This window comes from Macaca fascicularis, chromosome 3, assembly GCF_037993035.2.
Source record: "Macaca fascicularis isolate 582-1 chromosome 3, T2T-MFA8v1.1".
In the NCBI taxonomy this organism is placed as follows: Eukaryota; Metazoa; Chordata; class Mammalia; order Primates; family Cercopithecidae; genus Macaca; species Macaca fascicularis.
The window spans coordinates 122,879,218-122,894,892 of NC_088377.1; the positions used below are offsets into that span (position 1 = coordinate 122,879,218).

Below are 15,675 nucleotides of genomic sequence, written 5' to 3' on the forward strand. Positions count from 1 at the left end.
AATGGTACTTTTTCTTCCATGGGCAGTGGCTTTATACACTAGGTAAGTTTACTTTGTGGTCTGTGGGCTAGTATCTCTACATATGCACAAGAAGGTGGAATGGGAGAGGGGGCATTTTCCTATGTTGACTCAGAACACGGTGTGCTACCATACTGTGATAGGAGGATGAGGGCAGGAAAGAGGAAGGTACCAACACCATGTAAGGATAAGATCAGCTGAAGGGCTACGGGAAATCTCAGGAGAATACTCTAAATTTTACCATATTTCCAGCAAAAGTAAAGTAGACAGCAACCTATGCCTGGAATCTGTTTTTAGTCACTGGACAGTAAAAACTGAGAAAATATACATAAATTGGTTACTCCAAATCACCCCCACTGATAATAAAAAGAGAAAATGAAAGCCGAGAGCTGTGGTATAACTAGACTTCGGCACTTCAAGTAAGACTATAGTCCAGATCAGGAAAAGGCAATCTTTCTTGTAGAAGATACAGTTATGTCAACAATTGGAGAAACTGAAGAGAGGTTTCTCTACTCCATTTGCGCTTTACATAAATTCAGATGCAGTCAAGACTGGCCTTTCTCAGACTGAAAGGAAAAACTGGATAACTCAATGAAGAGGCTTAGGGACAGTAAGATAAGGCACAAGTCTTCAGCAGATCAACTGATTAGGTGAAAACTAAATGCCTTCTAAAGATCCTAAGCAAACAAAAGTGCATATTTACTTTCATCTGAGGAAAGAAAATATAGAATAGTGTTACTTTTTTAAAAGCTGCTGTCAAACTGCACTGACCTGTAACATGCAGTAACTTGCTGTTTGAACATCTCCAGTTCTATCAACATAACTCTCCATTAAGTCCACTCCATCTTTAGTAAGGCCTGTAAGCAAAATTCCTTCCAAATTTCCAGCCTCTTTCATTTCATTGGTCAATTTTTCGATGTATCTATTTAACTGGAAAAGTTAAAGTGATTTTTCTAAAGCAATCTGTTTCACTATGTATTTTGTACTTCAAAACTACTACATTTTGAACAATTTCATTCCTAATGGAAAACATTTTAAAACAAAAGACTTTACTATAAATATGTAACTAAGGAGTCTGCATCTATTACAAATTTCAAAGCAGTATCCATAATCATTTAAAATATTTTAAAAAGGCATTTACTATGTTGATAATTAATCCATAAAAGAACTACAGATGGTTTATTATTTTAAAGAGAATTGTCCTCATTATTCTGCGAAGTTTTTGCTGTCTATCATAGTAGTATGTAACAGAATCACAAAATCTGAGTTGCAAGGGAACTTTAAGACCAAGAATAACCTCCTTTAGGTCTTCCCTGACTTCAACCCACCCCAAACTCTTGCCAAGATTCCTCCATATTCCCCCAGCATTTTTCATTACTATAGTACTCAGCACATAGTATTACTAGTTGTTTACATGCATTTCCCCCTCACTATATACACAATAGGCATTTAGCATTGTTTAATGTATTAAAAATGAGGAACCCTTTCACAGCATCACTAAGAGGTGAGTTTAACATCTTTACCTACTAACTAGTCTTACCCTCCAAAGGAGAAATATACTAAAATATTAAGTCAGTATTCTAAACAAATAAATTTAGTTATGGTAGACATTTTCAAAATATTTTGATCTAATATATTCTTACCATACTTTTTAGAAGAATTTACTTATCAATCTCATATATATATAATTATGAAGACTAATTTCTTACAATAATTGTGACAGTATATATTAATTACTTCAAATGTGGAATCAAATCAGTTTTTACCTGAGTATCACTAAGGAATTTACAAGCAAATGCCACTCTGTCACGTACTGCAACTTTGTTTTCATACTGGAAAGAAGAGAAAAAGCAAGGAGTTACTTCTAGGTGCAGTGAGTTTTAAATTTTTGCAGAGACTAAATGTTTTATATAAGTAAAATGAATACGTTTATTTCCAAATTTATTAGCAAGTTATATTTATCTTGCAGAGCCATTAATTGCCTGAGATGCCTTTCTTGATGTTAACTCTCCGGGAATTCAGCAATAAGGTTTTGTCCTTGCAAAGTAAAAATTTACCTTTTAAACACTGGCCAAATTCAGTTTTTAAAAATCCAGGTCAGTCTTATATAACTCCAATATAAAAGACAAGCAATGATGTACAGTCTATCAAATTTAAGATGCCACATAATCTTTCCATCATAGAAATTAATTTTAGAGAACTAAGGAAATCTTTCCTTGGCTACTAAGTTAATCAGTAAGTCTAAGAAATTCGTGAATTGGCTACACCAGTATACAATTTAGAAAAATACCAATATACGTTTCCAACTACAAAGTGACAAGTTTTAAAACATAAACAGATACACTCTTGTGGCTAAAGTTGTTATATAGGTGGTTTGTGGCAAAGATTTCAGAGGCATTATAACTAAAATTTTTGTAAACTTGTCAATATCATGAAACACTTTTGAAATATATTTACTACAAATGTAGGAAGGTACAATTAATTTTGTGATTTGTAAAAATAATTCAAGGGTGGAAAAAAGATCCAATTTCCACTGAAGTCATCCTATGAAAATTTTACTTTTTAAACCGTAAAATCACTTCAGCTGATATCTATCTTAGCATACTTGTTCTATGATAAAATATGGTTTTGCCCTAAAGAGAGAACATATTTCATATAACTAGATTTAACTCTTAGATTCAGTTGCATATGTTACAAAATTTTGATCTGGAAAGGGTTATAAACATTATTCTGTCCCATTTTACATCTCAGGAAAGTAATACTCAAAAAAGTTAACTGAATGGCTAAGGTAAATGGGGCAGAGCAAAGAGTCAGGCCTGTATTTTCTGACTTCCCAATTCAGTACTTTTCACATTCTTACTATTAACATTTTCTTAACAGAGCAACATTAATTATTTTATATATAAAGCATAACTAAATACATAAATGAAACAGCTTGGAAATATGAACTTCTTACTCAAGATGACTGTTACCTAATAACTCAAATTTATGTACAAGAAAAGAAGGATACTGGGGCCGGGCGTGGTGGCTCAGACCTGGAACTCTAGCACTTTGGGAGGTCAAAGCAGGTGGATCATTCAAGATCAGGAGTTCGAGACCAGAATTGATATTTCTGGCCAACATGATGAAGCCCCGTCTCTACTAAAAATACAAAAATTAGCCAGCATGGTGGCACATGCCTGCAGTCTCAGCTACTTGGGAGGCTGAGGCACGAGAATCACTTAAACCCAGGAGGTGGAGGTTGCAGTGAGCTGACATTGCGCCACTGCACTCCAGTGTGGGTACAGAGCAAGACTCTGTCTCAACAACAACAACAAAAAAAAAAAAAAAAAAGAAAGAAAAAAAAGGAAAAGAAAAGTACTTATTATGGGTCACTCAAAATACAGGAATTTAATATTTAAACAATATACATCTTTATCAATTCAAAAGTTAACAATCCACTCGTTTATCTAGTCTCTATCATTCTCTAACACTTCCTGAAAGTATTATTTTATCTCTTCAAGACACATTTAAAGTCTTGTTTAAAAAAAAAGGTTACAGTTAAAAAATAAACAGTCTTAACATTATATATATTATTTTGAAGTAGTCAGAAAAGTTCAATAGTAATTTATTAAAAGTAATAAAATACATAAAGTGCAAAATACACATTTATTAAACATTTCATTAATCTGCTCAAATAAAATACTTATTTTTACAAATTCTTAGGGACTAATACTTAAATCACTTATCCAAGCAATGTATAATTGATAAGAAATGGTATAGTAGCAGACACAGAAATGAATTTCAGTGTAGAAAGCTCTTCCCATTGTTAGAAAGAAGCCAAGCAGCGCAAAGAAAGTTGTAGTACTATTGTTTAGCTTAAAACCCAACAGCTAAAACTGATAAGCAAATCTCACTTCATTCTTTCTTTCCCCATTCTGTGATAAAGAACCTATTTGATAGTGTTATGATCACAGGTGGCTAAAACAGAGGAGAAAAAGAATAACACAAAGACCAAATAAAAAGCTGAAATAGTCCACTGTAAGTACTGTTATCATTCCCAACAGGAACCACAAAGACTGAGACAAGATGTATGGCCACCTCCACCATAACTGATCAATAATCATGAGTTGTTTTACTTAACTAAACACACACACATGCACATGTGCATGTGTGCACAGTGTATTTAAATAGCGAATATATTTTTATGTTTACATAGCTGTAGATTTCTACAGCTCAGTTCTTAAGCTAAAGGATAAAATATTCCTTCTATATCTGTAAATTGTATTATTAAAACCATAAAAATCAAATCCAGTTGGATATCAATTAACTAACTCCAGGATGGGAATCACACTCAAGAAAAGCTGCTCAAAAAACAAAGCCCAAGATGCCTTATTTTAAATAACGTATGCATCAAAATATAGTATTTTATGCAACAGACATTTGAAAATTTTAACAGTTAGATAAAAACTCCTATCTTAATCCAAAGGAAGATCTCAAAGAACAAGTTAGCTTACCAAAACTCCATCATAAGATCCTGTTTCACTTGTCAGAAATGCAAACATGACACACAAATAAGGGTTGTTTAGCTGTAATCGCAGTGTGCTACACATTTCTCTCCAAAGGGAGTTCTTCTCATCCGTATAACCCGATAAAGCCATTGCTACCACATTGAGATTCAGATCTCCTGCATATTAAAAACAGCCAGCTAATCAAAGTGAGCAAAAGCTTACTATCTCTTCTACATTTCTTAAACCATAAATAGAAATCAGAGGGTGACTTTTACCCTCAGAAAAATGAGCTCATAGAATAAGGGTTGTGGGCTGCTCTGCCTATGGAGTAGCCATTCTTTTATTCCTTTACTTTCTTAATAAACTTGCACCTTACCCTAAAAAAACAGAACAAAACAAAACAAAAAGGTTTTCGGTTTTGATTCAGACTGGAAACTTTGGCAAAGACAATAAGCACAACATTTCTATCCTTATAAAACTCATGCCCACGTGTGCAAACTCTATGCAGGAAAGCAGATCTTTTAATTTTCACGTTCTCATTCCAGGCAGGGTCTTATATATGTTATTCCTGTATATGTTCCCATATATGTATGCTATTGCTTGCTAAATGAAGAAAAGTCATCCTACCAGAATCACTGTCAACTTTAACAAGTTTATTAATGCAAAAGTATTTCAAAAACACTTATAGTGAATATTATTGCATCTCAAGACTGCAATACTCAAAATCATTTTATTTTCCTATTCCAAAATATATAATGCAGATACTTACATATATAAGTGTCAATGCAAAGTGCAGAAAGTAATATTTCAAAACTTCAATTACAGTATTACACTTACAGTTTTTCCAGGACAAAATAAACTATAAGAATTACCACAGAACTGCATTAAGAGCCATTTGCAACAAAGCATTTATTACCAATAGTCTTTTAAACATTTGTTCTTAGCAGTTTAGATGCATGCTGATAAGCTGCTAACTTTGCCTTCAGCAGTATGGCTGCCTAGTCTTCTAACCTAAGTTCAGTTTCAAAAGAGAAAACTAAATTTTCCTTTAACTTTCACTCAAGTATTTTCTACACTTATTATATAAGTTTTCTTATTCTATTTCTTGATTCTAATCTTTTTCTTTCTTTTCCAAATAAAGCAGTGTTTCCCACTTTATGTTCTTTACAGCTTTATATTCCTCATTTCTCTCATTTCTATAAACATTTTCCCAAGTTACTTTGTGCTTGCTTCCTTTGCCTAATATATTAGATTTAAGGTCTTTTAAATAAAAAATAAAAATAGCAAAGAAGTATCTTTAGATTTTGTATAGAACAATTTACTTCTAAATGGAAAAGAATGTTTGACTCACAGAAGTCTTCTCTTCAGTCTTTAAAATCACTGGAAAGATACAATTTCCCTATTGTTAGTATGGGTGTTTAAATCGACTAAGAAATTTCCCAGGTACACAAGATAAGGAAAGTTATCACCCTTTCAAGTTATAGCAAAATTATAATGAGAAATGGCTTTAAATACCAATTCTTTTTTCCATCATCACATATTTTCTATTGCCGTCTTAAATGAGGAGGACTTTTGTTAGAGCAAAGGTGAAAGAAAACATGCCAATCTGAGCAAAACATTAACTTTTTAAACTTTTAGACTGCAAAAAAATATATTACAGTGAATTTCATATTTTTCTCTATGCTACAGCTGAACCATAAAGGTTTCAAAATGGACCAGCAAGTAAGTATTCAGTATTCTGAATATTCAGAAATGATTTTTTAGGTGTACTAAAGACCAATAGCTATATATATTTTAGTTATTTCCAAGTGAAATATTCCTGATAAGAAAAAAAACCCTGAGGTTTTGGATTAGGATTTGTTTTTCTGAGGATCCTCTGGCAAAATGCCAGAGTAAAAAAACCTTATCTTGTTTCTTTCTTTTTAAAAAATACTAAATGAAAACTATATTTTAATCGCCAGACTCAAGAAGCATTTTTGAAGATCAAAGTATGCTTTTTATAAGAATTTGCATTAGCCTAAATAAAAGTGTCATTCAGAGTTTCTTAAAGGTCAAACAATAACCATCCAAAAGAAAGTATAAACTAGAACACACTCAAATATGGATCATAAAAATACTTGTAGGCTAAAGAAGTCCTAATCTTTAAGAAGAAATATTTTTAAAAATGTATGTGAACTATCTTTAAAGGAGAAAACACTGAAAATGGACACACTTGAGCACTCCTTATAATATTATACTGACATTTAAGACGCATCTTTGTTTTTACAGACCTAAACCATGGCAGAAGAGGTGAGTTAAGTATTTACTGTTATAGACAGACTACTGTGCTAATTTTCTCTTCCAACAAAAATTAAATGAAAATTTTAAGCGATTAGATACTTGAAAATTATTAGCCTCTTTTCTTTAAAAGACTCTATGAACTGCTAACATCTTAGATTATAACTAATATCTCAGTTTATAACCTAATACCTTTTTCGGAAGACGCCCCTTCATTCAGGATTTGGATTGCTCGGCGAATATCCAAGTTGAACAATGCCACAGCAGCAGCTCTCTCCCATTCCCCTTCTTGTACAAGGGAGTTCAAAAATGGCCCCACGTCTACATCCGTTCCTTTCTTTATCCACCCACAAAGCTGTAAAGCTAAGATTCTCTCTTCATTTAAATTTTGAGTATCACTTTGCTTATCCAATCCACTCCAATTATGTCTGCTGCTTTCCACCATTCCTAAAAACACAAAACATTTTTATATTGTTTTATTTCAAAATATATTTGGAAAATAAGTCAGTTTTACAGAGAACTATATTGACACATTTAGAATATTTAACTTCTCGGCTATAATTTTACAATAGTGTAAATACGAAATATGCCACAAATAAAACATATTTTGCATGTTCCTAAGTACAATAGCTCCTTGAGTTACCAAAGAACTACTGAAGTAAGAGCAAATGCTCAGATGGACTGAGTTACTGCTTCAGAGAAAGCTGCCTGGCCACCTAATCTGAAATAGATACACCTGTTATTATCTAACTCACCACCCATTGTTTCCTCTATTTCCTTTAGCACTTAACATGTGCTCCCATTTAGTTATTAATTTAGTTTTCAGTCTTAATCTCTTCTCCCACTAGCACATAAGCTCCAAAAGGCCAGGTGTCTTGTCTGTTTTATTCACAAGGTATCCCTACTGTCTGAAATCCAGTAAAAGTGCTCTTGCTTTCTTCCTTCTCTCTCTGTACATTAAAAAACAAGATTACAGACTTCAAAGTACTTTGAAAGTTTAAGGTAAGTAATAACTTTAAAACACAATGGAACTAACTCGAAGGCTATTTTTCCCCTTACTAAATCAGAAAACTTCATTTCTCATTCTTTTTTCAGAAAAAACCCTTGTCTTCTTGTAGCATTATTTACATTGCAATCAAGGCAGTTGATCCTAATGACAAGGTAATTTCACTTAGGATGATATTTCGTGCCAAATAAAGTCAAAATGAATAAAGATGACACTTAAAAACTATAATAACAAATTCTTAAATGTTCTAGAAAATTTTATCACCAAAATTGTCATTACATATTTATGTTTTTTAACAAAAAGGATTTTCAGAATAAACTAAATTATGAATTAGGCAACATGAATGTCCAACATTACCAACTTTTATTTTTTGTAGTAATTTACATTTTTAATTTACAGTAATTATACATTTATATATTTATATCTAATACTGCAATTATACATTTGTACATAACTAGATCAACAACAAACAGATAGTTGCTAGAATTCCTCATTAAACTTGTTGGTTGTAGGCAGAACTGTTAAGAAGGGCTGCATTCCTGCCCACCCCCCCCCACCTAACCACACTCTTGTGTAAACAAACCCCTCCCCTCGCATACAGGTAGAATCTGTAACTTGTCTCCAGATAACAGAATATAGCAGAGGTGAAAGCATTTTGCAGATACAATTAAGGCCCTTACTCAGCTCACTGAGTGAATCAGAGGGACGATTATCCTGTGTGGGCCTGACCTGATTAATCAAGTAAGTCCTTTGAAAGACAGTCTAGAGGTAAGAGAGAAGCAGCAGGAGACAGATCTGCTGGTCTTGAAGACGTAAAAGCTGCTATGCTGTGAGAGGGTCTGTGAGAAGGCCATGTGGCAAGGAACTGCAAATAGCCTCTAAGGGGCTGAGAGCAGCCCCTGGCCATTAGCCAGCAAGAAAATGGTTATCTCAGTCCTATAGATGCAAGGAACTGAATTCTGCCAACAACAACTCCATGAACTTGGAAGAGCACTCTGACTTCTAGAAAGAAATACAATTTGGCTGATACCTTCTGCTTAGCCTTTCTGAGACTCTGAACAGAGAACCCAGCTAAGGTGTGCCCAGACTCCTGACCCATGGAAATGATGAGATAGTAAATGAATGAAAATACACTATCCAAAGTTAATTTAACTATAGTCATTCTGGTCAAGAATTTAAAGGTATAAACAAACACAAGCAAAAATAAGAAAATATTAAAAACTTGTCATTTGCAAGTTAAATTACATATAGAAATTTTTCTTTTTTTTGACACGGAGTCTTGCTCTGTCACCCAGGCTGGAGTGCAATGGCGCGATCTCAGCTCACTGCAACCTCTTCCTCCCAGGTTCAAGTGATTCTCCTGCCTCAGCCTCCCAAGTAGCTGGGACAACAGGTGCACATCACCACGCCCGGCTAATTTTTGTATTTTTAGTAGAGACTGGGTTTCGCCATGTTATCCAGGCTGGTCTCAAACTCCCAACCTCAGGTGATCCACCCACCTTGGCCTCCCAAAGTGATGGGATTAAAGGCATGAGCCACCGTGCCTGGCCTATTTTTACTCTTTCCAAGTATTCAGACTAAATGATTTTTAAGAAAAATTTTAGGCTGGGCGCTGTGGCTCATGCCTATAATCCCAGCACTTTGGGAACTTGAGGCAGGCAGATCACTTGAGGTCGGGAGTTCGAGACCAGCCTCGCCAACATAGCGAAACCTGGTCTCTAATATAAATACAAAAATTAGCTGGGTGTGGTGGTATGCACCTGTAGTCCCAGCTACTTGGGAGGCTGTGGCAGGAGAATCGCTTGAACCCAGGAGGCCGAGGTTGCAGTGAGCCAAGATCGCACTAGCCTGAGTGACAGAGTAAGACTCTGTCTCTTTAAAAAAAAAAAAAAAAAAAGGTAAAACAGTATATAGTCAAAGGTCTAAACTCTCTTTTATACCTAATTCATACTTTTAAAAACCTTGTGTGATTATCTGATTTTAGGTTGTGGCAAGTCTAAAATATTATGCATGTTAGTATACATTTTATATTATAACCGACTGCTTTATGAAAAAGTTTCAAGATGTGTTCTTTGTAAAATTTTGGAACTTCAAAAAATAGTTAAATAATTCCACTTGAAGTTACTTATTTTTAACCTGACTACTGGAAACTATTGCCAATTCAGGTCAAAGAGTTAAGAAGAAACTTTCAAAAAGTTCTCTTACTTTAACAGCACTTCCTACCCACTAAAAAGAAGCAGCATGCTACTTTATTTGCGACCATGAGGGGAGTCAGCCTAAAGACAAAATCACTTTTAGCTTATGAAAGTGGATTTTTAAGAACTATAATGTGAAAACTTCTAACGATTAATGATAAAATTAATAAAACACATTTAAAAAATTAAAACATTCATTCTGAATAACAAATTTAAATTGTCAGGGCAGAATGCAGTCATTTAATTTCAGGTAGAGGCTGAGATGTATTATAAGGTGTTTATTTTCATATCTCTCCTATAAATTTTGGATTTAAAGCTGGTATTTAGTGATATTTAAAGCTGGTATTTAGTAAAATTTAGTGACAATTTTAAAACGGGTGAACAAAAATCAGCAATTTATTTTTCAAACGATTACCTACAGCTTAACATAATATTCTAATTTCTTAAGAGTTTTTATTTTATAGAAATCATGTCATGGAACAGAATAGAGAACAATACAGTCACAAGTTGATTAACAATGAGAAATGCATTGTCAGGCAATTTCGTTGTTGTGTGAACATCACAGTGTACTTACACAAACCTAGATGGTATGGCCTACTACACACCTGGGCTACATGGGCCTACTGCTCCTAGGCTATAAAACAAACTTGTCTAACTCACAGTCCAGGACAGCTTTGAATGCGACCCAACACAAATTTGTAAACTTTCTTAAAACATTATGGGATTTTGGGGGGATTTTTTAAAAACTTTTTTATTTTTTAGCTCATCAGCTATCGTTAGTGTATTTTATGTGTGGCCCAAGACAATTCTTCCAATGTGGCCCAGGGAGGACAAGACTGGATGCCTCTGCTTTACAGCAAGTTACTGTACTGAATACTGTAGGCAACTGTAACACAATGGTAAGTATTTGAGTACCTAAACACAGAAAAGGTAAAGTTAAAATACAGTATTAAATCTTTTGGGGCCACCATCATATATGCAGTTGACTGTTAACAGAAACGTCATTATGCAGTGGATGACTGAATATGAATTCAAAGAGGTCACTGCTAGGAGGTGGAAATATTAATATATCCCGCATGTTAAGAACACGGTTACTGTATCATGTATTTTTTCTGCTTAGAGACCTTTTTATTGATAACTATGCTACAGTTGATTATTAGAATTATCAAATAAGCAACATGATGTCAGCATGGGTTTTGACTTACGAGTTTAACATATACATACATTTTTAATATATCTCTAAAAGCAAAGTAAAATATATTTATGCATGTTATGTAACACTAAAATAACAAAATTGTATTTCCTAAATTTGAGACTGTCCTATATATAAATAATAGAAAACATTTTATTGATGGCTGCAAGGAAAACAAGTTTATTTAAACATTAAAAATCAGGATTTTGGCCAGGCACGATTGCTCACGCCTGTAATCCCAGCACTCTGGGAGCCCGAGGCAGGCAGATCACTTGAGGTTAGGAGTTTGAGACCAGCCTGGCCAATGTGGCAAAACCCTGTGTCTACAAAAAATACAAAAATTAGCCAGGTGTAATGGCATGCACCTGTAATCCCAGCTACTCAGGAGGCTGAGGCACGATAATCACTTGAACTCAGGAGATGGAAGTTGCAGTGAGCTGAGATTGTGTCACTGCACTCCAGCCTGGGTGACAGAGACTCTGTCTCCAAAAAAAAAAAAGAAAAAAAATTAGGATTTAACATTTCTTTCAAATCAGCAATCAAACACTATGCTCTTTATAGCTACTAACTGTTTCATTTTAGTATCTATGTAATAACCAAGCAATACAATTATCCAGTTTATAAGAAATCCTAGCTATTTTGCCCCTGTAGTCATTTTGCATAGACAAATTCTCAGTTCTCTAGATTAGATTTTCGTTTTTTTTGTTTTGTTTTGTTTTTTACAAAAAAAGATAGACAGGGTCTCTATGTAGCCCAGACTGGTTTCAAACTCCTGGGCTCAAGCGATCCTCGTATCTCAGCCTCCTGAGTAGCTGGAACTGTAGAGTTTACTCTTTAAGCATAAAAAATATTATTTTCATGATGGATGAAAAGCAGGCCAATATTTTTTATACAACTTTCTGCCATCTTAAAAGGAAGGAATTATACCTACTAATAACACTGTGAACTTGCTATACAGGTCTGTAGAAGAGATTCCCTCAGAGCATGCATTCTTCTTGTCCTGGTTGATTTCAACACTTAGCCCATTCAATAAACTAGCCTATCAGTTCCTCTGCTTCCTTATCTCCAGTGGTCTACACCTCTAAGACTTAAGCTACTCCTTTCACAGCCACACTCAAAACTGTCCTCCTCCAAAAGACCTACTTTCTGACCACAACCATGTAGCCTTCCAAAAATCTCACTTCCTTATATTCTTCACAACCTCACAGTATCTTCACCACCATTATTTTTACTTATCAGTCTTACCCTGTATTCATTTTCATCTCTATCCAAATAAGATCCTAAGGGTCAAGTGAATCACTCTCTTGCCAATATGTTTAATTATCTCACCCTACTGTCCTTTATTCTACCTTCTGGTAAAACAATGTTACCCAGTAATCCTCCCATGTTTCTCAAGACAGCTCTCTCTCCTCTTCTCCATATCCTCTTCCTACAACCTCCCTGCTCCTTCTCAGCAGGAGCCATAAAATGGGAAATCCCTCAGCCTCTAGTTATTGAACCTTAAACATCTTGCATACGGCATCCTTTTCCCCTTTCCTCTGGCAAATGTGGAGGTGTGCACCCTTGTATCTAAAGAAACTGTGCTCTGGATCCCATTCCCTCCCATTTCTAGGAACTTTGCTTCATTCCCTTCTCTCTGCATCTTTAACCTCTTTCTATGGGCTTCCTCCAATTAGCATTTAAACATGCTTAAATTAATCCCATGTTGAAAACAAAAAGAAAGCAACACAAAGCTCCCGGCTCCAGATTTGTCTCCTCCTACTGAATATCTTTTTGTCCTCCTTTATATAGTCAAATTCCTTGAAAAAAAGTATTTATAATTGATGACTTCATTTCCTCAACCCACTCTGAATTTCTAATCTAACTGCAATTTGCTATCCATACCGCCCATGAAAGACCTTCTCCTAGTCCTAAATTCAGTGAGTCCTTTTTAGTTCTTATTTGGCTGGATCTGAAGCATGGAGCACTGGACAACTGACCTCTCTTCCCTCGTCCACATGAATATATATTAAGTTGGTGCAAAAGTGATTGTGGTTTTTGCCACATAGATCTTTCTCCTACAACTCTCAATGATCCTCCTCAGTCTCCTTAAGCCACCTCTTTCTTACTCCAAACAATTCCATCTACTCTACCAAATATAATTTATTTCTAACATATATTATATTCCTCCCCTGTGCTTTGATCTCATATCCTATTGCCCAATGGACATCTCTACCTAAGCATCTTGATTTCAACTTGCTCCAAAATAAACCAATACTCTTCCTGTGTGTTCCTAATTAACATACTTAAAATTAACTAGTTTCCCAAACTAAATATATGTGCACTATCTTTGACTTTTCCATCTTCTCCACCCCTTTATCTAATTAATCATTAAATTTTGTCCTATTCTCTAATGTATCCACATTTCTCTAGCACCTCTGCTACTAACCTTCGTAAGGATACCATCACGTCTTGCCTCCTTGCAGCAGGCTTCTATCTGATATCCCTATCAATCTTGATCCTTTAAAAACACAAATCTGTCATAAATCCATCTGTTTCCCTGTCTTACAAGATGAATCTCCCTAAATTCTTAACATGATTTCTAAGTCCTTCTTGAGTTAGCCCATTGCTTACCTTTCTAGCCTCTATTCTTTCCTCACTTCCTCTCTCATGCTCTGTTCCAGCCATAATAATGTGCTATGCTTTCTACCCTCTGGGTCCACTGCACATGCTGCTCCCTGTCTGGACCTTGTCTTTGACTGTACCTCCTCTGAGAAACCTCTAATCCCTACAACCAGATTAGGAGTCCTTCCTGTAATTAACTGTTCTTCCCTGTGTTAGAACTGCCAGTTTACTTGTCTGTATTCTAAACCAGAATGTAAATTCCCCAAGAGCAGGGATGCTCATTCTCCATGAGGGAAGAGATTTATGTATCTTCTTGACAGTTATGTCTCTAGTTCCTAGGATAACTTCTGGCATACAGTAAGCATGTAATAAATACTTGCTGAATGAATGAGCTTACTTCATATTGTAGTTGTAAAAATTAAAGTAACATGGGGAAAGCAACTAATTCATAGCAAGCACTTATATATATACTATTTGTTACCAAAATCAAAATTTAGCTGTGTGCTCTAATAAACTTGTATATTAGGTTACTGTGGACAAGATGGCTCAATGTGTTGACTTACTATGTGTTGAAATTATTAGAGAGACAATTAGAGGAAAAGGTATGGCCAAATAGAAGACTGAAATCTAAGAGTGGCATATTTGACACTATTTCTTTACTTTTCACCTTTGGGTAGTAAAAACAAAAATATCTATACCAAAGAAAACAAAAAGCTGAAAACCTAGCAATGAGAGAATGATGAATGAGGAAATCTTTCCAACAGTAGTCTTTCTTTAGACTGGATAAAGACTATTTTGACACAGGGGTGGGATACTCAGTTTGTCTCTAGTGCACCAGAAATGTAAACATATTACATTTTCCCCTTTGGCTTTTCTTCAGAGGTTGGCTTTTCCTTAAAATATATCAAAATACAAAAAACACAATAACCAACCTCTAAATAATTGAGTGCAGTGTGGCCTAATCTACTGTAAAACTAACACACTATAAAATCTATAAACGTGGTGTTTAATTCTTTGTAGCAATAGGCAATGGCTCTAAAATCATGAACTATGGTACCAGGTTCATTTGCGGGGGTAAAACAGTATGTGTGCCCGTTTACCTACGTTAATAAAAACAGCAGCTTCTAACCAAACTTATTCATTTTACTATTTATAATAAAGGTTACTTTTTTGGGTGGAGGGCTAATACAAAAACAATAAAATCAATCTGATCAGTAAGTAGTTTACTGCATCTTTCAGTAAAGTGAACCAAAGTAATTTGAAAGACCTTAAAAAAAAGCACTATAATGTAACAGTTTAATTAAAACACTTAACCTACTCTAAAACATTTTATTATTTTGTATTTTGTTTGTATGGTATTGATACAAGTTCTGTAAAAAATAAAATTGGATTTACTACTTCTATTACTGCTCTTTGACTAAATAATGTTAACTAATTTTCTAACAGCTTGACTTGGGCCCAGATTTGACTTAGCAAAAGCTAGAGAACGAATCCTAGGTCACAGAGATACAGGTTGAGCGTCCCAAATCTGAAAACTGAAATCCAAAAGCCTTCAAAATCTGAAACTTTCTGAGTGCTGAGATGATATTCAAAGGAAATGCTCATCGGAGCATTTTGGATTTCAGAACAGGGATGGTCAATCTCTAAGTATACAATGCAAATATTTCGAAATCTGAAAATATCTGAAACACTTCTGGTCCCTAAGCCATTTTGGAAAAGGTATACTCAACCTGCAATTCTAATATAATCCATTATTCAATTCCAGTAAAAGAATAGGAACAACTGTTTAAAGCAGACAGAAAAAAAAAGAAAGTTTGGTTTTTGCCACTTTTACGTTATTCCTTAATAGTTTAACATACCAATTTCAATCCTACATTAACTCACACATTAATT

The 15,675-nt window shown here is 34.6% G+C and overlaps 1 protein-coding gene across 16 annotated transcripts in view; it reads right to left on the reverse strand.

Moving 5' to 3' along the window:
- Positions 1-15,675, reverse strand: part of MIOS (meiosis regulator for oocyte development) — a 36,946-nt gene that overhangs the window by 13,438 nt on the left and 7,833 nt on the right. For 9 of the 16 annotated variants that reach the window (XM_015447708.4, XM_074035463.1, XM_005550128.5 and 6 more), the window contains 4 exons: positions 6,978-7,232; positions 4,515-4,684; positions 1,785-1,850; positions 790-948 (listed from right to left, as the gene is read on the reverse strand). In XM_015447708.4, coding sequence (XP_015303194.2) covers positions 790-948; positions 1,785-1,850; positions 4,515-4,684; positions 6,978-7,232 — 650 coding nt within the window. Of the gene's footprint in view, positions 1-789; positions 949-1,784; positions 1,851-4,514; positions 4,685-5,625; positions 5,889-6,977; positions 7,233-15,675 lie in introns of those variants that run through there. The other 7 variants (XR_012432644.1, XR_012432642.1, XR_012432643.1 and 4 more) reach the window with 3 other exon arrangements.